The following is a 26,134-nucleotide window of genomic DNA, read 5'->3' on the forward strand; positions in this document are numbered from 1 at the left end:
ATGTCTATAGCAGACGTGACCTAGGTGAGCCATCTGCCACGCAGACGGGTGGTATATCCAGCCACCCAGATCGGTTAACCTGGCGATGCCCAGTAGGCTTCCCTACACGTAGGGAGAGAGAAAAAGGACAGAAAAGGAAATGGGTTTTTCACGTGTCCATCGAACACTATGACAAGGGGGCAGAGGGCGGAAACTTAAAGCTTAAAGTTTATAGACGGGAACCCAACCCCGAGTTCTTTAAAAAATTGCTTTATTGAATGCACTGTTATCAGAAGCACTTAATTGATCGTCGCTACTTGTTGTGCTTTCACGAGCACACTTCAGTGCTTTAAATGCTCTAGCATTTCAAAAAAATTATCCGCGAGCCGTTTTCCTGCATGTGTTACCCTTCTACAGGCTTAACGAGTCATGAACCCAGTGCCACATTAAGTGGCAAAACATGTCGCCGCAAATTTCAAGCTTCAAAGTTTTATTAATGATTCAAGGAAATAACTTTGTAACAGTGTGCACTCATGTCCACTACAGATGACGCTATATTATGGGCAGCTATCTGGTGCAACTGTTGATTTTAATTCGAATGTTATTGTCCTGAAATTGCTTTTTTCCGTTACAGAACACACCGCTAAGAGTTTATTATATGGTAATTGGTCTGCATCTTTGTTCACGAGCACAGGACTGCATTGCTTCTATACACCCGTCATCCACCCCCCCCCCCCCCCGAGTTTTTGTCCTTCAGGCAAGAGATACACCAATCGAAAACTACTGGAACGAGCGATAGGGCACCTCTAGCCCATGAGTTAGAGGTTTACTAAGCTAAACACTACACGCATAACCGCGCAGAAAAACCAAACAAGTTAATGTCGACGTTATCGATACAAAATACGTCACAAATATGAAGGTCGAAGAACGGTATACTCTACTAATGCACATTCACTGGAAGTTGTAGGTACAAAATACGGCACAAATGTAAAGGTTTTAGAAGGACTGTATACTGTACTAATGGACATTCACTGGACGTTGTCGGTACAATATATGGCACAAATGTAAAGGTTTTAGAAGGACTGTATACTGTACTAATGGACATTCACTGGACGTTGTCGGTACAAAATACGGCACAACTGTAAAGGTTTTAGAAGCACTGTATGCTGTACCAATGGACATTCACTGGACGTTGTCGGTACAATATACGGCACAAATGTGAAGGTTTTAGAAGAACTGTATGCTGTACTAATGCACATTCAATGGCCAACGTATAAAACCAGCGCGACAGGCCATTAGCGTTTGCTGGCGATGGAGCCACTCGATGGGGTGCTCTTCTTCGACCTGGATTTGTCGCGGCGGGAGTGGCTTCCTCGCAGGCTCCCGGTATCGGCAGTGGCCCGGTCTTCTTTCACCTCCAGTGTGTTCCTCATGTGCTCCATGCTTTGCTGCTTGGAAAAGGAAGCGCGTCTGACGGAAGTCCTGGCGCATTCGACCGTCGTGTTTCGAGGCAGCATCCCCACGGCCAGCAGCGAGGCGAACATGAGGCTTCCGGACACGGCAAAGACCACGTCCTCTCGGCCCACGGCCTTCAACCGCGCGATGACAGCGGCCGACACGGCACCCAGACCTCCGAACCCGTATATCCAGCCGAAGGCGGTTCCACGAACCGCGGTCGGGAAGAGCTCCAGGCTGTAGGCGCCCCACACAATGTTTCCGATCAGACCGAGCGCCTTGGCGCACACGGCCAGGGCTTGGCTCAGTATCACTGGCTCGAATCCGGAGGCCAGGCTCAGGAGGCAGAGAACTACGCCGAGCATTGCGAAACAGGTGCTGATAAAGACGAGCATGGTCACTCTCGTTATCACAAATAACATCGCGGCCAAGCTGAGCGCGACGACGCCGAAGGAAATCCAGGGCAGGATGGTGGCAGCTCGCATCACTGAAGACAGCACCACCACTCGCAGAACAAAGTATATTGAGAAGCAGGAGAAGAAGGCGACGAGAGAGCGCTTGCGAACGGACACACCTTGCAGCAAATCCAGGGCGAACGACCGGTTACTTTGATCGCTCTTTCCGGCTGCTTTCGCCTTCAGCTTGTTCATTAGGCTCCCTGTGTTTTGCAGGGGGAATTGGTTTGCACCGGCAGCTGCAAGCATGACGTCTTCTGTGGCCCGAAAGCGGGCCTTCGATACCAGCCACCTGGGGGACTCGATCACCAAGCACAGAGTGGAGGCTGATAAGTACGTTGGCGCCAGGAAAACTGCTTGCTTCAACGCCCAGTGAATTTTCATCGGTCCCATGATCGCGCCCCACAGATCTGTGATGACGACCGCCACTGCTCCGGCTACCACAACGTGTAGGGGCCTGTTTTCGTGAGTCGTCACCTCGAACAAGAGGACGCCGGCGACGATGTTCGCGGCGGAAACGCTTCCCGAGGCGATCACTTTCATTGCAGAGTGTACAGCGTAGGTGGTCGCGACGCAGAGGCCAACGGTCGACACCAGCAGGACCCCCACCGACGTCATGAGGACGGGTCTACGCCCCCTAGCGTCGGCGGCAGACCCGGCTGTGATACCGAACGCGGCTACGCTGAAAATGCTTACGATGGGGACAGCGTAGAGCATGAACTTCCTGTCGCACACCAGGTCCCATTGGCTTACTACTGACGTCACAGCTAGTTCGTCGTCGTAGTCCCACGCTGTGCATGGTACCGTACTGGTGTCGTTGAGGTCGTTGGGGTGTTCGTACATTCGGCATCTGCTGGGGCGCCCGTCCGCTTCCAGAGGAATGGCGACGTGTTTCCAGTCCAGTGTGGACACGTTCGCGTGCGGTGGTCGCTTGCACCAGTGGTCGACGTCCTTTGCTATAAGCGGGATAGAGTATATGTGGCTGGACAGGCAAAACAAGGAGAGGGCGTAGAGTGCCAGCATGCGCCTCTGGAAGACGCCGTGACCGAAGCCGTCGTTGCAGTCGAACTCTTCACTGGCTAATAGGTCTCTGCCTTCTAGGCGTCCAGGACACAGAAGGTCCATGTCTGCTCTGTCGCTCTGATGCCTTCTGCGATTATCAGAGTCACTGCGCTTACACTATTTCCTAAGCTGGCGGAATGATTCTTCTTCTTCTTCGCCCTCTTAAGGCATATGTCACATATGAGAAAAAGGTTGCTGGAGGAGCCCTTGCAGCATCTTGGCCTTAGTTTGAGCAGCCCGCTCTTGCTATCATTTGGCGCCACCACATTTGGGTTCAGCCACAGATCTGTTTGCACCGCTGTTCAAAATTTCCTGATAGAATCTCGCCGACTGCCTTGCTAAGTGTTCCAACCTTTTCTTTTCTATCAATTATTACATTTTGACTAAATCATTAATATTTAATACCTCTCTTTATTATTATTCTTAAAATTTTAAAATCAAAACACTCATCCCTTTTCTGTTAATGACGAAAAATTCACCGGTGTTGCGCTCCCACGTGCTTTTCCTTTTTGTTAACTGCGTTCAGGTGAATAGCCACCCGATTCTTGGCCGATCCCCCAGTGTGGGTATGTGCCATCTTTTGATAGGCTAACAACAACAACAACATATTATGGCAGCCATCTTCTTCCTCTGCTTTGAACCCTGAGAATTCGTTTCTTTTTCATCGCTTTTAGTTTTGCATGTCTAACATTCTCGGGCAAATTTTTTGAAAAATGGAAAATTGTAAGGTACTCTTTTGGAATTATTGAAGATAATGGCCCATTCATCTGATATATAGCAAAACCTTTTAAAGTGTTTCCAAAGACCGCGCTGAACAATTCAGTCTGCCATAGAAAACCAACGGGGAACGCTTTTGACGATAGCAAAAACAGCATTGCCATTGTTGGCGGGCATCAGAGAATGGCTGAGAAATGTTTACTGGGAAGCTGGTTAAGAAATTTCTTACAATTAACTTTTAAATTATTACCGTTAGCGCCTGGCTCCAGGTATAGATTTGTTGCTGGTCGTTAGTAATAGTCGTATCTGTTTAAAGAGCGATTCCTTTCAGTGCTATGGTGACTAAATTTTGGCCATCTTGCACCAAAAGACGCCCGCATTCGAAACATTCGCTGGCTAAGCAACGGTCCTCATCTAACGTCACTCCCTGGCGCATGCACCATTGACTTTCTCTTTTCCATGTAGGCTGGAGGAGCGGCGAACATCACATCACAGCACAGACAGGACAGGCTAGGTCAAGAGGCATTTGCGCTTTGAAAGCGCGCGTCTTGTGGCCTGAGATGGCCAACATTTGCGCAGGTACAGTGAAGAGGGTAACCACGTTTCGTTTCCGAAATTCCAAATGCTTATAAGGTGATTGCTAACGGCCCGCTAGCAATCTCTAATTGCAGTCAGGAGCCTAACTGCAATACTAGTTATCAGAAATTAGTTAACCAGCCTGAAAACTGCAGGGGCGCTTAAGTTCCCTCTACATTACATCCATAGATCGCTGAGAGTCCTCATAACACCCCTGGCGCAGTGGTGTGGCAGTAAAGCGATGCGCCACTGCCCTGCGATGACAGGAGCTGCCACCGGTGGGGTTTGTGAGACCCAGTTTGCGCTTCCCAAGCAACCTCTCACGACTAATCATTAAGTGAACTACCACCTGCCACTGTGGGAACTTCGCTCACAATCCGGTGGGTAGGCTGTGATAACGTCAAAAGGTCACGTGAGCTAAATGGGACACCTAGGCGGTCCACACAGGTTGCCTCTCTGGGAATTTTTTTGTGGACTTTTCGCTGACTACTAACGAAGCCGACGACGACGCCATCTTATCTGCGGCACAGGACACTTAACGCTATCGCGTTAATAGTTCACATGTTATTTTGATGTCCGCTAACACTAGTATTACTCTGCAGCAGAAGCAGTCTTCATACTTCAAAAGGCAAATTTAAAAAAATTAGTGGCGGGCTTCTCTGAAACAACTGGTATATATGTAGCTGATGAGTATTGAGAGCGCACGGCTGCGGATAGTAGAATAAGGAGAGCTCTTCCTTGCGGGTTCACCAGTTGCTTAAATAACAGCATCCTTGGCAGCCAAAAAAAATTTCGCCTAATGCATTTCGCAATTGAGTAAAACGTGTCAATTCTGTTTACGTCCGACCAACTTGCGCTGTAAAGTTTGATCAAGCGTTTGAACAAGTGTCGTTAAGTGCAACATGCGTTTAACAAACGCCGGGCAGGCGCTTTTTTTTTTCAATGGAGGCGAAACGCAAAAAGGCGCCCGTGTGCTGTGCGATGTCAGTGCACGCTAAAGATCTCCAGGTGATCGAGATTGTTCCGGAGCCCCCCACTACGGCATCTCTTCCTTTCTTCTCTCAGCCCCACTTTCCTTTGCGGAGCGGTTCGGGTGTCCACCGAGACATGTGATACTGATACTGCGCCATTTCCTTTCCCGAAAAACCAATTTTCATTTTCGTTTTCTCGGCTTAGCCGACGTGGCGGGCGAAGTTGCAGCGTGCGCAGTAGATGCTGCACATTTCGCATCTCGTCGGTTCCCTTGAACCTGATCGCTGGCGATGTAGAGCGCGAGCGCAGGCGTACAGCGCATCATTCGGTGCAGAGGTATAGGGGTCCCTGAGCCGAACAATATTGTATTACTCTGGCAAGCCGAAAATTGCAACATGACATGACGACAAAATGCTTTGAAAGACAGCAGGCCCAGTGCGAACGCTCCGTCTCGCATCACTGCCATCGTCTTCGGGTCCGTACCAGCACCGACAGGCATACTTTGATTTGCAGTGAACCACTGCTGCAATCCACGAAACCACTGTTTGATGCTGTGCACGACAACCTTGATCATTCGTAATGGAACGTGATTTGCAATGTAATGCATAACTGCTGTGGTCGAGCAATTTATCAGTGTTACTTACTTTGAAGCCATCGTTTAGCAGCGAATTAAAGACTTCCAAAATTACTTCTCCAAACATAGAGAACTGCTCTTTGTGCCGGCGAAGCTCTTCGCCCTTTACTGCCGGGTTGAATGCCTCCAAAGCATAAACGACGCGCTGAAAGCGTAGACCAGTGTAACGGGAAGAGTACGTGTGTCCCTAACATGTCTCAAGCATTGAGATGCAAAGCTGCGCTTGGGCTGTTCTAGGAATAGATGGTACATTTAGTGCTTCTCACATTGGCTAAGGACACTTGGGTGCCCGGTTACACTAGTCGCTATGAGGTGGGGAGGGAGAGGTGAAAACACGCGTGGTGGGGACATTCCCTAAACGGAAGCTATGATGAGGTGGATGGTACGGCCGAATCGATAAATACCCGCATTCGGAGAATTCAGACCATGGAGGCTGCTCTGGGCAGCAACGTTTATGTGCGCCGCTAATTTCTGTCGTGCGCGCAGTGAAAAATAGTGTTTAGCGCAGATAAATTGCACAGCAAAAAACGAACTTAACAGCGCAGAGTGCTAACAACTCAGGTTTTTATGGACAGACCACTTTCTCTTATGTTTTATGGTTTATGTGGGTTTTAATGTCCCAAAGCGACTGATATGAGGGACGCCGTAGTGAAGGGCTCCGAAGATTTCGACCACCTGGGGTTCTTTAACGAGCACTGACATCGCACAGTAGACGGCCATTTAGAATTTCGCCTCCATCAAAATTCGAACGCCGCGGCTGGGATCGAACCCGCATCTTTGGGGTCAGCAGCCGAACGCCATAACCAGTGAGCCATCGCGGAGGGAAAGACCACTTGCTTTTATGCAGTAGCTGCTCGTATGATATGTTATTGTGTGAATTCTTTTCTTTCACTTTGTTGATATGTGCAGCTCCTGTATTGTTTATTTACTTCAGAAATACTGCAGGCGTACCATGCCCAAGCAGGAGAGTTATTACAATCAATATACAGCAAAAAGAAAGACAAAGAATAAATAATCCAGTAGCACATTGATAAATACAATGAAAAGGCAAATCACAGTTCAACATATCACAGGTCAATTGCCGGGCGATAAGAATGGTAAGTCGATCGATAGTGCGTTCCAGTCTGATATCGTGCGTGGAAAAAATGAGAATTTGTACGTGTTTGTTCCTGCAAATAGAGAACATATGGTAAGATAGTGTTCGTGGCGGGATGGTCTTGACAAATTTTTATTGAGGTACTTTTCGGGATTAATCCAAGTTTGAAAAAAATGTAAAGATTAAACCAACGGGTCTGTCAATAAGAACCTGAGTTGTTATTTAGCCTTTGTCCTGTCAAGTTAGTTCCTCCCTGTGCTGTCCTTCTGCGCTCAAAAATTAGTTCCAGTAATGGACCAACTAGCCTTCAAAAACGTACTCGAAAGTTATGTTTGGCCGTGCTTGTTTTACTGGTATCGCTTGCTTTGTCTTATCTTTCTAATGGTCCGAATTATGAGGTGGGGAGATGGTTCTGGGGAAAAAGGGGAAAGAGAACATTGGGTGGAAGATGAAGTTTGGCGGAAAGATGAAATAGTGTATGCGCTGTGTTTTGACAGTGCATTCAGTGCATTTTGTTAAACCTATTTTATTTGAAAGAGAGTTGCTCAGACTGTGAAGTTGAAAAGCGTGGCGCACAATTCAGCGGACCAGCTACGTATTGTTAGCTTTAGTTTCCACTAACTATTTAGTACAGGGGCACAGTACCGCTTTGCGGTGACTACAGAGAGACCACTGCCACTAAGAACTCGCTGCAGCACCCAAAAGTGACGCGGACTACAAATTCTCAAATATCAACATGATGTGTCTATATGACACATTGAATATTTGAATTCTCCACTGTATGATGAGTGACGTAATGATTTTTACTATTTTTTTTATTAGTGATCAAGGTTGAGAAAACTTTCCTTGTAGAACACCTGACGGTCCTAACCTGCATGAGGGTAGAGGTTATTCAGCATGGCCAAGGATATTCGTTTTTCAAAGCAAGGCATAAGTTTCGACAGCCGCTTTGAAGCTAAGTTGCTCCTCTGATGAAATAAATTTTGAAAGGCAGTGCTACCGCCGTTCTTTTTGTATGCAACAAAAGAAGAAAGTAATTAAAAAAAAATGGAATAACTTTTCAGATGTTATTGCAATGAAACGGAATTGATTTTCACGCCCAGAAAGTGCGATGCAACAATTACAATTGCGTGATTTTAGCAAAAGTAATTAGTAATGCAATTTAATCAGTTATCAAAAGTAATTTTGCGGTATATGGCAGCTGCAGAGCTTCCAAACGGCTTTTTTGCGGTACCACGAGGTCTAAGTTAAGGTAGGTGCCACAAGTAAAATGATAACGCGTTCTGATATTAATTTTCTTAGCGCTTGGCTCCCTTAGAGCAGCCTCTGGCACACCTCGTAGAAAGTGACTCTACTTGCATTTTTATCTTCAATATATGGCTGCAATCAGACGGAACTGTTCCAAAGTTTTTGCTCCGGCAGTTACTGCATTCCCTCATGCAAGCGCTGCTCCAGCTACGGCATAATAATTAATTTTCACACGAGACACTTTAATTAATCAGTGGTAATCCAAGGAGCATGTGTGCTGTGAACTCGGTATGTACAACTGAACTGGACAAGGTATGAAATCATGTTCAGTGCATTTTATTTTACCACTCTTGAAAACATTGAATAGCCACGCTCAGACATTCCGCGGCACCAGGCAACTTTGGAGGTTCGGAAGGACTTTCCCCTGTTAAAGTGAAAAGGAAAGGAAGAAAAAAGTGCAGAAAGTTTTATATTTTATGCGGAATGGAAAATCACCCTGAAAAACTTCTAGAAACCACGCTTCTATGCGTGCGTTCGGTATCCGCCAGTACACGTCTTTCTGCGCCCACCTACCACACTCTAAACAGAAAGCAGTAAAAAAAAAAGAGTAAGAATTGTACTCTAGCGCACACCCTTCTAGAGAAAGCAGTGCACAAAAAGAGAGTTTACTGGCTTTTTACTGCTGTATAGGTGTATTTGTGTTTAGAGTGGACGTGACCTATGTATACAGACCACCCCACCCGCGCGGTGGTGTTTGCCTTTGTTCGCTGTTCCAGCCATGACTGTAGAGGGAAGGCCAGTTGTCCCTTGTGCCGCGGAATTACGTGACTAAAGGGAGTTGCTGTGCGTGCGACGGAGACAAGCAATTTCGATAGGCGCGCGAGATGGCCACAACTTATGGCTATTGTAATGGCCATTACAAATAGAATGCTACGAATTTCTGATTGCAACAAGGCACCGAAATGCAAAAGGTTGGAATTTAACTAATAGAGGGACTTTACCAGCCTACGAGTTGAAATGATTCGAATGCTTTCTGACGACCGCCGCCACAGGTATTAGAGCATTAATCATTTGCACGTCTCTAGCGACGGAGTGCTGTGGCGTCTCTTCTGGCCGCCTTCCTTTCCAGATGGCGACGACAGCCAGTGCACCTTTATTTTATTGTCATGCTGTGCTTGTCATGATCTCTATGTCTATGAAAGCGAGAGGATTTTTTTTTAGGGTGCATACAGTCCGTGTCTGTTCTTCCTGCCTATGTACGGCACAGACCACTTAGAAATGAAACTACAAAGTGTTCTGGTTTTCTGTGCTGGGCACACGGTAAAGTCGATTTCCGTCACGAGCAGTAGGACATGTAGGTGCATGTTAATAAGTTAACGTCAAAGTGGTGTTCGGGCACGTACATTTTATTTTTCTCTCACTGTGACCTGGCCTCGACGTGTCGAAATGCTTTTTTCCCATCTCCTGAAACAGTGTACATGTCTGGAATAAAGAAGGAAAATGAACCGAATTTAGATTAACACTCGGTTGATGGACGGATGTTAATACCTTGTTTGCAGGATGACGGGGTTGACCAGCTTCGATATTTTTTCCAGTTTATATATCTCTACCAATCTCTATTTTAGAAGTGCTATCTACCTGTTTCGAAACTGATTGTCAAGAGCCTTTATGTTATACCAAATGTGCATCTTAAATTTGGTCCCGATTTTCAAGCCCTAATTATTTACAGCTTCTAATCTCTACTGCCGATGTATTCACCTTTCTTTAACCAGAACGCGTTATGAAAAAATGAAATTGAAAGTTGGTTTTTGGGGAAAGGAAATGGCGCAGTATCTGTCTCACATATCGGCGGACACCTGAACCGCGCCATAAGGGAAGGGATAAAGGAGGGAGTGAAAGAAGAAAGGAAGAAAGAGGTGCAGTAGTGGAGGGCTCCGGAATAATTTCGACCCCCTGGGGATCTTTAACGTGCACTGACATCGCACAGCACACGGGCGCCTTTGCGTTTCGCCTCCATCGAAACGCAGCCGCCGCGGTCGGGTTCGAACACGGGAACTCCGGATCAGTAGCCAAGCGCCCTTACCACTGAGCCACCGCGGCGGGTGCGTTGTGAAGTGGATTGATCATTATTCGGAACATCCTCAACCGCATATCCGTCAGACCACAATAGGTAATTGGAAATGCGGTGTTCTCATCGTGTACCGGAATTCTAGTAAAAAATCAATAAAAAATGAAAAAACCATTGTAATCAAACGAGCTCAAAAAACCTTTTACACTACATAAAATTGAAGAAAAAATTAAAAACTGATTTTCAAGAAACTTTAGATGTTTATGCAAAAATAGCGCTTCTTGAAACTAAGTTGTACTCTCTTAAAGCTTTCAGGCTGTGGCTGTAAATTCAAATTTTTGCTCCAAGCTGCCTATTTAGGAAAATACTGATAAGATATAGAAGGCCGAAAACAAAATCTTCGCAGCACTTTACGAACCACAATTATGTGTGGAATTGAAACTCGGGCCTATTGTGCTCATTTGTGGACACGTTTTTTATAAACAAAAATGTTTCCAAAGTGTAATCGCAACAGGAAAAACTATAACTCTCAAAGGGACAAATCTTAAAGTTCATTATGACAAACTGGCAAACTGTATCCAAATTTTAAATCTAGGTGCCTTTATAGACTCATATAATGCGTGAAAATTATAGACTATCTGGAATATTCAGAACGACAGTTTTCGCAGTTACGTACCGTCAGTTTTCCTTGCTTTTTTTTTTAATTCGTTTCCAACCCGCTGGAGAATAAACTTTTTTGAAGAGTGCATAGTTCTGATATACATGAGTTGTGAATATTTTTTAAAATATAAGTTGTTCATGGTTTGACGTAGTAATCCCACATTCTCTTTTAATAATAAAAACTGTAACAATACCATAACGCTTACAATAATAAGCATTATACTTGCTTGCTGGGCATGATATAGCAGGTGTATGAAATTAATAAATACTTATTTTTCGCCTCGCCGCGGTGGCTCAGTGGTTAGGGCGCTCGACTACTGATCCGGAGTTCCCGGGTTCGAACCCGACCGCGGCGGCTGCGTTTTTATGGAGGAAAAACGCTAAGGCGCCCGTGTGCTGTGCGATGTCAGTGCACGTTAAAGATCCCCAGGTGGTCGAAATTATTCCGGAGCCCTCCACTACGGCACCTCTTCTTCCTTTCTTCTTTCACTCCCTCCCTTATACCTTCCCTAACGGCGCGGTTCAGGTGTCCAACGATGTATGAGACAGATACTGCGCCATTTCCTTTCCCTAAAAACCAATTATTATTATTATTATTATTATTATCATTTAAAAGCCATAAAATATACGGAGCTACGACCTGTTAGGTACGGCATGGTGAAGATTATTTGCCTGGCAGAATGAAATTAAATGGCAATGAAACAATTAAAATAAACATTAAATTTGTAAACTTCGTTTTAGGACGCCAGATTAAATTACGAATTTTAAGGCCGTCAACTTGGGAGACGGAACAATTTTTTTTTCGATTCGCGGTTCGAGATATAATGTTAAAAACATGCCCTCAAACGTTTCTTGACTTGCTCGAACAACAATGCGAATTCTCCAAATGACGTGAATGCACGTGGTGCCGTCATGGAAGCAGCCTTAAACTCTTCTACGTCATAATGTCAGAAAAAAAAATACGCGTTAAATGCAAATATATTTTCAGCTTTAAAAAACAGTGACGCCGTTTGAGGAATATTCAGCACTGGAAAGACCACAGCAAGTTTTCAAAAACTGCTGAAAAATAGATGTCTGGAAGCGTAATGAGATTCTGATACTTTAAAAATTGATCTCAACTTCGATGTTGATTGCCTTATATTTAGGGGATTAATCTTTCTTCCTACAATAAAAATTGAAACTCTGATTGGTTATTTTAGCTATTAGTTGTCTCTTAATTAAAAATTACCATGCGAATAATGTCCAGCTTGCGGCGCATTTCACATGCAGAGGTCGCTCTGAAGTAACTTTGATGACATCAATAAATGTGCATTAGATAACTCGAACTGCCCGGTATTGCCTGGCCGCTGAGGGCAGCCACTAAGGTAGTCACTAAAGAGGCAACCCAGCGCTGCGTTAAGCTTAAATACTTGAGCGAATTTATCGCACATGTGCCACAAAACAGAAAATAAAATGTGCGGATCGAGCGGCAAATTTATTGAAAGAGACAAGTCATAAAAGTTGACCAAAGTGTGCCTAACTTAAATAAATAAACGAATCTCTCCTGTTTGAGAAACGCATCGTGGTCAATACCCCACCGTGGGTATGGGCCACACAACCCAGGCGAACAACAACAACAACAACAACAACAACAACAACAACAACAGCAGCAAAAACGCGGTTTCTACCTGTGGTCTTTTTTTGTCGCTACTGCCGCAGGTGCTAATGGCATAGTACGAAAAGAAAGTTGTTTCTCAACGCCATCTCAAGGTCATGTTTGGTTTCTGAAGTTTTTCGATTCTAATTCGAATGAAGAGGATCGCGATCGCCTTTCGCAACATAGCAAGCCTGCTCCCGAAGCTGCTTTTCGCATTCCTTCCAGCCGGCCAGACCCGACGGTCGCTAAGGTAAAAATAGTGCTTGCCTCCTTTTCTAGCAAACAGTATGGCTAGATGGACGAAACGCAGCAGAACATTTCTTTATGCAGTAGGTACTTTCTCGGTGTGTTTTTCTTGGCGGTGCTCCCGTAGAGACCCATGTAATCTTCGAAGCTATAACCTGCTCCTCCCTTATCAAAACGAGTTTAGAGCTGTATTGATTAGGTGGCTTTTTATTAGAGACGCATGTATCACAACGCTAGCTGACTGCACCTGTGTACCTGAGCAGCCGATTATAATTGATGCAGCGAAAGCAGTGGGTTGACCGTTGTGCAGTTGCGCACTATTTTCATCTGAGAAGACAGGCAGACGAGGGTGAACAGACATGCGATACCAGGCAATCGAAGTTCAAAATGTAACCGAATATTGTATATTAGCGTCAACACTAAAGCTTCAGCTGGCGATGGCCAGAGCGCGCTGGAATCCTTTACAGCTATTGAGCTCTTCCAAGCCCACAGTGACGGAATTTGAAGGCGCAGGCACCTTTACCAAGCCCTGCAGCCCTAGAAAGCCGAACACCAGGCCAGGGCATAGCTTGTACCCATTTTGAGAATACCGGTGGGCAACCGGCCGGCACCGGCAGTCGAACCCACCACCTCCCGAAGCCGAGGAAGGTGTTCTACTACGAGGCCACGGCTGTGGGGCTTATTTTATCGACAACGACCATCGTTCCATGTAGTGTCAGTGATAAGAGGCATTGCGATCTCTTTCTGTTTCCTTTCAGTGAAGGCTTCGTCGAAAGCGTCAATGGCCACCAAAGGGTCGCAAAGCACGCATCTCGGTCACGATGCCGAGTTTCTGCCCGGAGATTTTTAAGAGAGTGGCTGCCTGTGGCGCGACCTGGTGTCACGTTTCCAGCGGGCGGTGGTGTCGATCCTGGCGCTCGGCCCGGTGCCCAAGCACGTATGTTTGGTGCCCGACGGCCATCGGCGCTTCTCCCGGGCCGCAAGCACCGACCTACGCAAGGTGTATGCCATTGGGGCCCAAAAATATTTCCGGGTGAGCACTCCCGAGCGGATCGCCTGTGGCATACTCCTCTGACAACATAACGTCGATGTTCATTGTCGTACTTTTACGTTCTTCAAAGCTTGGCCCGTACAACTGAGGGAGGCTTGGTGGCCATCTGTTATCCGTCCTCAAGCTTGCATAAATGACTGCGAAAGCTCCAGTGCTATCCGAGCGTCTGCCAACCCCGTCGCCTTTTAAATGCGCTAACTTCTCAGGCCCAACTGGACCCGATCAATGGAGATCGCACATCTTCTGTAGCATACCGTTCTCCATACTCTGTCTAGCACCAGCCGCGGTACGACAAAATAAATAAATAAATAAATAAATAAATAAATAAATAAATCTTCGTTGAAAGCGGCTGAATGGCAGGGCCATTTATTTTCACTTAACGCCCGAAGACAGCCCTTTGGAGGTAATAACTGACACCGCCTGCGTTTTCTCTCCAGTAGCTAATGTTCTTTGCTTAAGTTTTGTTTGGGTTTCATTTGACGGTGATGGCATCGCCTTTGCCAAACGTAACCAGGCAGCGGGTTTCCTTTTTAGCTATATAGCTGTGCCCTTGGAGCACGTCTAGAGACCAAAAGCTCGCGAAAGGTGAGCACACGGCCTCTCTTAACGTTACACAGATTTGGAGGTTAAGGGGTGACATACGTGCTACGCTACACGTCTAAGAAACAAATACCGTTGTTTGTTTAGTTTTGGCGAAGAGAGCGCCTGCTACCCGACACCCACTGAACCGTTCATTGCCATTGGGCAAAGTGGGGAGTTTTCGGCTGCTACACTGAGTACCGACAGCAATGGTGCGCCTTTTACTCCGAAGGCCCATAAAACTGTTCCTGCTTTGAGTCCAATGTGGACTCGCATTTAGGGGAATCCCCCAAAGCTGAGCGGATTTCAAGTAAGAGAGTAATTACTCGTTAGCATCGTTCTCAACGCAGTCGTACGTTTACAAACTGGTCCATATTGAAAGATTCCACCAAATACATTAGAGTAACGTCGTTCACACTTCGAGTGTATTCGGTGTCGTTGTACCAACTGGTAGTCGTTCTTGTAAACTTAATTAGTAGAGCGGTTAGTTCGGATAAGTTGCGGTCACGGGCTCGCTCACCAGACCAGGCTATAAAGAGCTAAACCACACAAGAGGGAGCGACGACCTAAATTTAGAGACCGGGGCGTGCAGTTATATGACGCGTAGAAAGATACTGAAGTGCGGCGCGAATCCAGGACCCTCACGGGTGGTGCGTTAACTAAAACATTCCTCACCTTTGCTGAAATTAGGTTACTTGTGATCGAAGGTAAGCGATTAAACGGAGAAAGCAATGACAGCCAAGGGGAAGGCGATTAACATTCAGATAATTTGAGTTCACTGATTGCAACTCAGCAGTTGGCATTTTAATAAATTTGTTGTCTACAACATTAGATATAGGGCCTCTAAGAAGTCCTATAACTGAACAAAGCTGAGTTGAGACCATGATCAGTTCTGCTCGCCAACCCGCCGCGGTGGCTCAGTGGTTAGAGCGCTCGGCTACTGATCCGGAGTTCCTGGGTTCGAACCCGTCCGCGGCGGCTGCGTTTTTATGGAGGAAAAACGCTAAGGCGCCCGTGTGCTGTGCGATGTCATTGCACGTTAAAAGATCCCCAGGTGGTCGAAATTATTCCGGAGCCCTCCACTACGGCACCTCTTCTTCCTTTCTTCTTTCACTCCCTCCTTTATCCCTTTCCTCACGGCGCCGTTAAGGTGTCCGCCGATATATGAGGCAGATACTGCGCCATTTCATTTCCCCCAAAACCAATTATTATTATTATTCTGCTCGGAAAGTATTTAATTCTGCCTTGTGCCCTTCTCTTCCTCCTCGCAGCTGCGTGAATGGTGCTTCCGCGCCGGGGTAGAAGTGCTGAGCGTCTTCATGTTCAGCGTGCGCAACTTCAGCCGGAACTCTTTCGAGATCAACGCTGCACTGAACCAAGCGAACCAGATCCATGCTGACATCGTGGACAACGTGTGAGTGGTCGTGATTGCCTGTAGCCTAAGTATTTCCTTGCTTTTGCTTCCTCGTGCCGGCTGCAGAGCCGCAGTCTGTGTGACCTATGACCACGAATTCGCGACATAGAAATTTAAACAAATTGTCATCAATGTCGTCGTCGAAAGTAGGTGCACGCATGAACTGCACTGCAGGAAAGAAGTACCCCCATTCCAGGACCGCTCTCTTTCAAAAACGCTCAGAATGAACCGTCGTCCTCCGCTTGTTCGCAGCGTTCGGCGTGTACTAGGGATAGGATAGGATAGGATACACTTTAATGCTCTAACAAGGTCTTTCGGTCAGACAGAGGTCTTCATATTCAAGCAGATGTCTCCCTCCGTCTTGCAGAGGTCGGCGCCCCTATTCCAGGGCACCGCTGAGTTTGGCCTCTCGTTGGGCATGGATGACCAATCCTCTTTGGAGTATTGCCGCTGTAGAGCACACTCTCCCACTGCTCCGCACTCGGATTTTCTGAGCCATGGAATGCTTTATTTCTGTCGCATTCCCAAGTAACATGGTATAGGGTGGGTTTTGCACCGCACCATGGGCAGATGTCCCTGTATTGGTTCGGGAACATTTTGCTAAGGATGTGCAAATTGGGGAAGGTTCCGGTTTGCAGCTTCCTCCAGTAAACTGCTTCTTGTTGATTTAATTTGTTGTGAGGAGGAGGATACCTTAGTCTCGTCCCTCTGTAATAATTTAGAATGTCGGAGTACAACGGGATTACCCTCAAGAAGTCATCCGGGTCTTCGTTCAAGAGTGCTCGGTTAGTGTACTCGCGAGCGACTCTATCGACCCTTTGGTTGCCTTCTATCTCGGTGTGTCCCGGTATCCAGAAAATGGTGTGTCTAATGTGATCTCTGGGTAGGCCTGCGCGGAGGAGGATTTGGAGCGCTTCATGACCTATTCTGCCGTTAATGTAGTTACGGCATGCCTCTTTCGAATCTGTGAGGATTGTTAAGGAGTCTTGCGGTGACGTTCGTATGAAGACACTAAACGATGGATCTATGGGACAAACTGCTTAGCCTTCTTTTAACTGCGCCGCGTCTGCTCATTGTTTAGCCTCAAGTTGAGAAGCAAACCTGCACAACTTCTCCGGCACAAATACCCTTCCACACTTATGTCGGCACATACGTCGCACGCCGTACCTTCCGAGCGCTATGGAAAGAACATCCCCTTAACACACCTGCTTCAGTCGGTACCGTTCTGGATACCGTTCTGATGGAAACTGTCGAAATGTTCGGCCTCAGGTCCTGCGTCATTTCCGGCTTCGTGTTCGGATTTGCGTTCTACCTCAGGTTCGCCGCTGTTCACAAGACGATGTTCGTGGCAATCTTGCGCAAAGGGTAGCTAGAAGCATTTCATGGGTCATTACAGCGAAATTAATACTAAGAATAACACCAATTTTCTCCCGTATAGGTGCATCAGCTCACACAATGAGTGAACTGAACTTGTTTTCTGAGCAAATAGCATTTGAGATTGAAAGAGTATGGAAAGATTGTATCGAAAGTTAATGGTGCTTCGTATGTCCTCTATTTATTTATTTTACTCTCGTGGCTTAGAAAACAATATAGAGGCGAGGGGCAAGAATACAAGTAATATGAAATTCCATCCAAAAGAACAAAAAAGAAAGAACAGCGCACTTGTTGACAAACCAGAGTACATTGCAAAATTCGCGGTAGATTGGCAGCAACAGATCAATACATATGCAGTAAATTTCACTCACACCGACGTACCAATAGAATGAAAAAAAACGATCAAATGCAACAGACTGAACGACTCGCGCGAGCAGAAAAACAAATTAAAAGATGTTAATAAGTGAAATGCGAAAAGGATGGTTGTCGGTGATAGTGACCAGGACAGCAGGCAAGAGTTTCTAGTCACGGCGTGATGCTGGCAGAAATAAATGTGAATATATAATGATTCAGATGGGCGTGCTGTCGGGCTAGTTGGTGTTACATTATGCAAAGAAATTAGCGCAAAAACAGACAAAGGGCAAGAGAGGAGACACATATAGCACTTGCTGATCGTCATAGGCGTCTCGATCCTTCCTTGTCCTTTGTTTTTGCGCTATTTTCTTTACGTTATATTACCGTGTTTTAGCGAGGCATGGAAACCTGTTTATTTAATTTATTTGAAAACATGACAGCCTGAATGCCAGGCTTTAGGCTGGAGTGGGCATACAAGAACCGGGTACATAGGGTACAATAAAAATAAAAGCTGCAGAAAATAAAAACATCCCTCGTGGAGGTCGGAGATCGACTCAGAAGACCCTGGTTGGAGGACAGGTGGCATTTTGTTTGAAGATATGAGCCAGAATTGGGTGCACGGGATGAAATAAGCCATTTGCGTGTGAAGAAAAAAAAATTGTCATAACTGCAGGTATTTTATTTTTCACTTGTTTGCAGATATATTCTGTTTCTAAAGACACGTGCGCGTATAATTTCTCATCATTTTTGTTATGAATAGTTACCTGGGAAAAAAATCTGGAAATCACGCATGGCTTCAAGAAGAGCTAAATTTTCTTCTGTGCTTCCACGTTAAAAATAAGATAATGTTGGTTTTCAACCATAATGCTCTTTCAATGGCATTGAGGAATGTAAAATCCGGTCTGCTAACGGGACGACACTACTTTTGTATCTCGATATGATCTGACCCGAATTTTATCGAATGTGAACTCGCAATTCCAGGGACGTGTATCGAGACATCGGTATGTGGGCCAGTGCATGCGGGGACCTGGAGCGCCTGCCCGAAGAGCTGCGCACTAGCTTGGCCCGTGCAGAGATCGCCACCTCGAGCAGCAGCGACGAAAGGTCAGTGTCTGCTTGTCTCGCATGCGACGTCAGAGATCAAGAATCCTATACTGCAAATAGTTCCCATTGCAACTTCGCTCAAAGAATCTACAAAGGAATGTCCGTGTGGTTGCTGGCCGTTATCGTTCTACACCGCCTTCTTTCTATGCGCATCATCCAGGCATGCTCGAGTCACTTGTAAGGAAAAGCAAATACGGGGTTTGATGCTTTCGGGCACCTACACGTTTTCCAACAGATTGAATTTTTCCATGGCCTGGTGCTAGGCTTCTGTTTAGATAATTGCTTGGATAAATGGATCTTAACAAGCTCTATGCCTTGTTCAGACGAGAAGCGGTACCTATAACGCTTTCTGGCGAAGCAGCCCTTGCGTTGATAAAGTCATGCAATCATTGTATTAGAATTAAATTCTACCCTCTTAACGGCTCGACTAAACCTAACAGGTACGTCAGACTACCCGCGCCAGATGTCTGTCTGGAGTGCATGCTCAACATCTTCATTTAAACATCGAGGTACTGTCAGTGTAAAATTAAACGAGTCAACCGGAACACAGTCGAGACAATGTCAACGGCAACAATAAAACGAGACTTTAGATGAAGATGACGGAATACTAGAACACTTCACATCCACTTCTACGTCGCGAAGGCCACTGCGTCAAAGTGAATGGACCGGGCGTATATTTCCTCTCGAGTAGCTTTTATGTTTGTTTTAGCGTTCCAGTTATTGCGTTCACGCTTCATCCGACGCTGCCAGTACATCAAGTTTCTCGAGGTCAGAATGCGGCGGTAGAGCTTATCAGGAGTGATCAGCGTTCCTTTACAGGGCACATTCCCGGCATTTTGGAGCATGGGATCAATTTTCCACATCGAAATATTTTTGCGTAAAATCGGTCAGACGCAACCATTGCGATCCAAATTAGCGCATCCCCATCAAACTATGGGTGTAACCACACTAGTTCAGGAAAGTTGCATCGAGACACTGCATATGCGTTCGGTGACTTTTAGAGCTGAACACATGAGAAAGAGGAGCCTGCCAGCTATTTTTGCGCACCCTTATTTCAGAACCCACCTATGACTCGTGAAGATATGTTAAAGAAGCACGTTGTGTCATTGCGGTGGTCCTGTTTGGAATAATGGTAAGGCGGGAAAAAAATCTCATACAAGGGCAGAGAAACACGATGCTGATGACGGACGTGTCCGATGTTTAATACGCACATTCGCTTGTAATCATGACAGGATGTGCGATTGGGGATAAAAGCCTCTGGGCCGTGTATTCCGTCAACAAAGCCGATAGCTCTGATATTAGCCGGCGGCTGATGACCACACTTGTGGAGGTGAAAGAAAAGGATTTTGACGGTCACCTCCGCAAGTGTGGTCTCCAGCCGCCGGAGAATATTAGAACTGTCGGCTTCGTTTACCAAACACGGGGTCCAGAGACTTTTCTCCCCGACGGTACAGTCGTGAGTAAAAAGTATCAGCACAATGACGTCACCAGAGCGATGAAAATCGTACCGCGTGGCGCCGTGCTTTACGAACACACCTGGCACTTTTGCTGTCGACGTGTTCGTAACCGCAGCGCCAAGCGTTACTCTGTATCTGCCGCTCCGGTGGCACGTCACTGAGTCCTAGTCCTTTGCACTCGCGACTGTACATATAACGACGGAAGTGTGCGAAAAATGGACTGCTTGTAAGCAGGCCCTGGTGGCGTGTTCGTGCATGCCTTGTGTGCGCACGTTCCTCTCGAACCGTACACTGTTCGGTGATACAGTTAAGATAGGCTGTTCGTAATCTTTCGATTACGTTATACGTTGAACGATGGCTGCAGCTGTCGGTTTAGTGAGCGCCACCTTACCTGCTGCTGCGATTATTAAAACCACTTCTTATAGACATCCTTCGCTATTATATATTTCAAATGCGCATTACATTAATGGAATGAACATAGCTAATGAGACTAGGCATTCAAATGGGCAGGTTTTTCATCTACTTTTGGTGATGTACGGCGTGAAATACTGACTGGAAGAGCTCTGCTAATGTTTTATGCTTGTAACGCTTTAAAACACTTCAGCGCGCAGAAAAGATTCCTCAAATGGGACAGCAGCTCGCAGAGCTGCATCGACCCCATCTGCAAACGCCGCATTGGCAACGTCCAGCTTAAACGCTTAGTGTTACACCTAAATTAACATCTGTTACTGCCCTCTGGTGTTGAACCTGGACGCAGAATCCAAGGTGACATGTAAAATATACGAACGCAATAATCTAATGAAGCATCAAAATTCCAAATTATATCAACTTACAGTCATGTGTAGCGCTTATCTGACGCTTAAAATACGCGTTCTTAACCCGCTGGTGTATCGGCGAAACATCGCACAATTCTATTTCTTAGTAATATGTAGGTATTTCATTGAAAGAAGCTGATTCGCCATTACTTCACTGTCACTGCCAAAAATTCAAATAGCAATCACTGTTAAGCACTTGTTCTCGCTTCCGATCTCAAAAAGAATTTCTGGTCTCCCAAAATTTTGTCCCTTTGCCTTTTTCAGCCTTAAGAGACAAGTGTCCTGCGCTGCTTACAACACCAAGAACCAGATGTCCCGCATGGCGCTAGACTTGGCCCAGGCGGTCAAGGATGATGCCATCCTTTCGGAGTGAGTACTTAAACCGGCTTTCACCTGCTTTTAGATCAAATAACTTAACGAGCAAAATAAGCAAGCAAAGATGACATCATTTCCGTTTCCGGTATACCAACTAACCTCAGACATTTTAGCGCACAACAGCTTGCACAACCCGCTCCGCTTTGTACAAAACACTATGCTACCAGAAAGATATGAATGCCGCAAGATGTCATAGAAGACAGTCCGAGTTTTAGTCTTGGACACGTGCTAGCAACTGTGGCTTCCTCCTGCTGTTAAGAAGAAAGTCAGAGGCGTCAATGGGTAAAAAATACGACACCTCCTAATGAGTGCAGAACATTGGCTATAGAAGTTGACTCTGCCCTGTACGTACCCGTATGCAATACGATGCATGAATACTGGCGTATTCAAGACGGGTGGAGCGGAGCTAGCAGTGGATGCACGTTGGCGATGATGCATCGTCATCATCGTCATCATCAGCCTGACTACGCCCACTGCGAGGCAAAGGTCTCTCCGATTAACCCTGTCATTTGCCAGCCGTGCACACCGTATCGATCCCGCAAACTTCGTAGTCTCATCCGCCCACATAACCTTCTGCCACCCCTTGCTGCGCTTGCCTTCTCTTGGAATCCACTCCGTTACCCTTAAGGACCAGCGGTTATCTTGCCTCCGCAGTACATGCCCTGCCCAAGCCCACTTCTTCCTCTTGATTTCGACTAGGATGTCATTAACCCATGCTTGTTCCCTCACCCACTCTGCCCGCTTCTGGTCTCTTAACGTTACACCTATAATCTTTCTTTCCATAGCTCGCTGCGTTGTCGTTCTGCGGGCAACGTTGTGCGGGCAACGTGGTGCGGACGTATAGCGTTCAGTGGCAGTTCGAATTGATGAAATTTATTCCGTAACTGATCGAAATGATTCTATTTCATTGATCAGAAAAGTGGCCTATTTTAGGGTGAAGAAATACAAAGAGAAAAAAATACAATTTTCGCTCACACCTTTGGGAGAACAAGTCAGAACGATAAGCGCGGCGCACAGACACTGGCCAAAAGTCTCTCTTGCAGTCATCGTTCCTTACGGCGCGGTTCAGGTTTCCACCGATATGTGAGACAGATGCTGCGTCATTTCCTTTCATAAAAATCAGTTGTATAATATTCATCATTAAGGGTGTAGCAATTAATAAAAATGCGCGTGTTTGTATATAGAGTGCAAGTCCATATTGCACAAAGCACAAGACGATGCTAGATAAAATTCAGGTTGTTTGCCCATCCTATGGGTTCGTGAAGCTTCTCTGAGCGCATGTTCACATGGACGCTATTCACCACTGCTTAAAATTTTTATTCACCAAACATACTGAAGCGAAAAGCTTCACTACGCTAGGTGAACCAGTCGTCGCATTGGCCGAAGGATGACCTTGAACGAACTTCAGCCCAACCAAGGATAGCCTCGTATGACCATATGTGGTACAGTTATGGTGGCGAACCCTTGACCTCTGACCTTGACCCGTGACCTTTAGTCGACATTTGACATTGGGGGACCATAGAGTTGACCTCTTACCTTGAGTTGACCTTTGGGTTGACCTTTCACCTTTACGACATCCGATGGGGGTGATGTGAAGCCACGTGATGACATCCGATGGGGGTGCCGTAAGACCATGTGACACCACGTCATAGTCACGTGGTCGTGTGGGTAATAGAACGGTGGTCGCGAGCGTGTAGAGGAGCTGCCATGAACGAGCCACAGACGCCTAGCAAGCGTGCTTGCTTTTCGCTTAGTTCCAGGTTTAGCCAAGTTAAGCCAGTGCCAATTTTTATTCACATGCGTTGTGAATCTGCCGTGGTTCCCCATTTCCCGACCTTCGCCAACAGGGACATCACCGCAGAGTTTTTCGACGAGTACGTCGCCGTCACCGAGTGTCCCGAGGCGGAGATGCTTCTGCGCTCGGCGGGCGACCAGCGATTCAGCGACTTTCAGGTTCTGCAGTGCAACTATGCCTACTTCCACTTGGACGCCAAGAAGTGGCCCGCGGTAGGCTTCATGGACTGGATCTGGGCTGTTCTGCACTTCCAGCTGCAGTGGCCGAAGATACAGGTGACTTGCTTTGTTTCGAGACCACGAGAAAGGGCAAAGAAGCTGGCGTGTCGAAACTTCCGCCCTGTGTTTTTACTCCCCTGCACATATTCCTTGCCGTGCAGGCTATATCCGGATACAACTTAACCATGCAGCGAATTTCGTTCCAGATTCTTGACCCCTTTACTTTGTTGCTCGGCGGTTTACCCAACAATTCTGGACAAAAGCATTTTTGAACGCGAAGAGTTTATGAACGAAGTTTTTCATATATTGTAAGATTTCATTTTAATAATCGATATGTCCGCAGATATCCCGTCGGCAGGCTTGCATTTTTTTGCTATCAACGTCCTTGCGATCGTAAAATGGATTCTCCATTGTTTTTTTACGTTGCTCTTAACTGCTTGATGCGAGCAATGAAAACACTGCAAAAGAACGAATTTTATACATATCAGAGGAATGGACCATTACCTTCAATATTTCCATATCAGTACCTTATAATTTTTTAATATTCGAAATTTTTGCCCAATAATTTTGAACATGAAGGTGGTGTCCCTTTTTGAACTTTTTCTCGTTACCTCACAAAACGTTAATGACAAGACGAAATTACAAATGGAAGAATTTTAATCCTTATATCTGTTTTAAATTGTGTAACCTTGAAATATTGAATTTTCACTGCTGTCATCGCTTAGCGAAATAATACATCTTTCTCTGGCCTGCGGTTTATTGCGCGAACTGATGTTTTTTCTTCAGCTGTATCCTACTGCAGACATGAAACATGCATTACCAGAAGTAGTCCAGAGGATCATAATAATAATAATTGGTTTTGAGGGGGAAGGAAATGGCGCAGTATCTGTCTCATATATCTTTGGACACCTGAACCGCGCCGTAAGGGAAGGGATAAAGGGTGGAATGAAAGATGAAAGGAAAAAAGGTGCCATAGTGGAAGGCTCCGGAATAATTTCGACCACCTGGGGATCTTTATCGTGCACTGACATCGCACAGCCCACGGGCGCCTTAGCGTTTTGCCTCCATAAAAACGCAGCCGCCGCGGTCGGGTTCGAACCCGGGAACTCCGGATCAGTAGTCGAGCGCCCTAACCTCGGAGGATCGCAAGATTAACTTGAGGTAGAAGGAGCAATCTGCAAGATTTCTTTACTCCAAGTAACCTTTAATCCGCTATAGAGTGAATGACAGGAGAATTTCCATAATTTCTTTTATATCCTCTAGTTTAAGGACCTGAGTAGAATACAAGTGTAATAGCCTAATTTTCATTAGTTTACAGGGCTGAATACTTTGAGGAGCGCAGTTATTAAAGGTCTAACATGAGCTATTCAAAGTATTGAGCTTGTGCATCCTGAGTGGACTGCCTAACTATTAACTGAACTAAATTCTGAGTTAAGTGTGAGTTGCGTTTAGGCGAAACTGCACTGCATTCTATGCCTGTGTGTCATCTGCGTCTGAGCAACCTTTTCTTCTTCTTGACAACGAACGCAGGCTATCAAGGCGAGACACAGTGAAATGTCCTCCTACGGTACACGGCAGTCAGACCCGGAGCAGGTTATCCGCCAGCGTACGTTCCTTCGACACGTCCAAGCTGCCAAAATACTCAACATAGAGCGACTCGCCGGCCTGCGGAAAGCCGTGGCATGCCACTAAAGACCTCCGTGTCCTTTTGCTTAAAAACGTGTAAGCAGTAAGAAGTAGGACAGTTATTTCTGTCATTTCACTGGCAACGGTTCATCCGAACAGTAGTTCGGCGCATTACATGCTCAAGAATATTAAAATGTGTGACTTATTCTCCTTCTTCAGCGCCAAGCAGTCACTTGTGTGGCGACGCTTGTGACGGACGTAGAAGTGGAAGTGGATCAGCAACCCAATGCTCCCATCAGGTTTTCTTTGTTTCAGGGCGCACGTGTGAATCCGACAGACTAGTAACGCTGTGCTATTTTGCTCCTAGAAATGACGGCGGTGTCTTGACGTCTACGGCAGGCGGTCTTGCATTCTGCGCTGGTTGAAGTGCGGGATCTTGTCATGTTTAGCGCGTTCTTTATCAGTCCTAACGCTTGCTCTGCAGCAGAGTCTTTTAAAGCCGGCTACTGCTGGATCACGCCAAGCAAAACGCTTTGCATGGATCAGTGACGGAGAGAAAGTCACCGAGGCTCGTGCTTGCAGATTGATTGGATAATTGAAAAACTTTATTGGAAATCACAAAAGTATTCATCGAAGAGCAGCGTTGGGTAGTTAGTCTATAGGACTGCACTGTCTAGCAGCCTTATCGACCGCTTCGATTGGCTTAAGCCGTTCGGTGAGGTCAGAGCTCGCCAGCACGGGCTGCCACTGCTCTCTAGGAGTGTATTTGCATTTGGAGACGCCTTGTGCAGACCAGTGGAGGTGCATCCTATTAACTCCTCCCCTTATACGCAGCAGTAGCGAAGGAAAAGAAAAGACAGGCTCTCACAACCGCCTTCAGGCGACCAATGGCAGCGGCTTGCCTTTCCCTCGTTGCCGTTTGTTCCTCGAGCTCTCCTCCTCTCTGTGGACGCCGACGTGATGAGGCCATGATCTTGTGAAATGAAGGACTAACAGCTGTCGCTGTAATATTCCTCAGCGCAGTGTATGTACATATGAGACAAGTACCTACAAAATCACCTGCATGATTTTGTAGGTGAGCTCATTCTTTGTAAGTGATCCCCTGAGCGAGGTAAGATGTTAGAACACTCTTACCAAGTTTATTCTTGCTACACCAAATTTAATCCAG

The 26,134-nt window shown here is 46.2% G+C and overlaps 2 protein-coding genes across 2 annotated transcripts; one reads left to right on the forward strand and one right to left on the reverse strand.

Annotated features, from left to right (window-relative positions):
• Window positions 1-1,274: 1,274 nt before the first annotated feature.
• LOC144109627 (solute carrier family 22 member 7-like) lies at window positions 1,275-3,014 on the reverse strand. Its single transcript, XM_077642446.1, has one exon. It carries the CDS (start codon window positions 3,012-3,014, stop codon window positions 1,275-1,277), a length of 1,740 nt encoding a protein of 579 aa, XP_077498572.1.
• A 10,640-nt stretch (window positions 3,015-13,654) lies between these two features.
• LOC144110439 (dehydrodolichyl diphosphate synthase complex subunit DHDDS-like) lies at window positions 13,655-25,090 on the forward strand (the record flags this gene model as incomplete). The annotated part of the gene is made up of 6 exons (XM_077643336.1): window positions 13,655-13,837; window positions 15,706-15,848; window positions 18,558-18,680; window positions 21,217-21,321; window positions 23,175-23,397; window positions 24,871-25,090. Coding segments are annotated over 6 exons (939 nt in total), but the record flags the coding sequence as incomplete, so codon positions are not given.
• Between the last annotated feature and the right edge of the window lie 1,044 nt (window positions 25,091-26,134).

The sequence above is a fragment of the Amblyomma americanum genome, chromosome 11 (genome assembly GCF_052857255.1).
Source record: "Amblyomma americanum isolate KBUSLIRL-KWMA chromosome 11, ASM5285725v1, whole genome shotgun sequence".
NCBI classification, from domain to species: Eukaryota; Metazoa; Arthropoda; class Arachnida; order Ixodida; family Ixodidae; genus Amblyomma; species Amblyomma americanum.

What these genes read in the sequence shown, in the direction of transcription:
- LOC144109627 (XM_077642446.1), bottom strand. Translation starts at nt 3,014, where the DNA reads ATGGACCTTCTGTGTCCTGGACGCCTAGAAGGCAGAGACCTATTAGCC.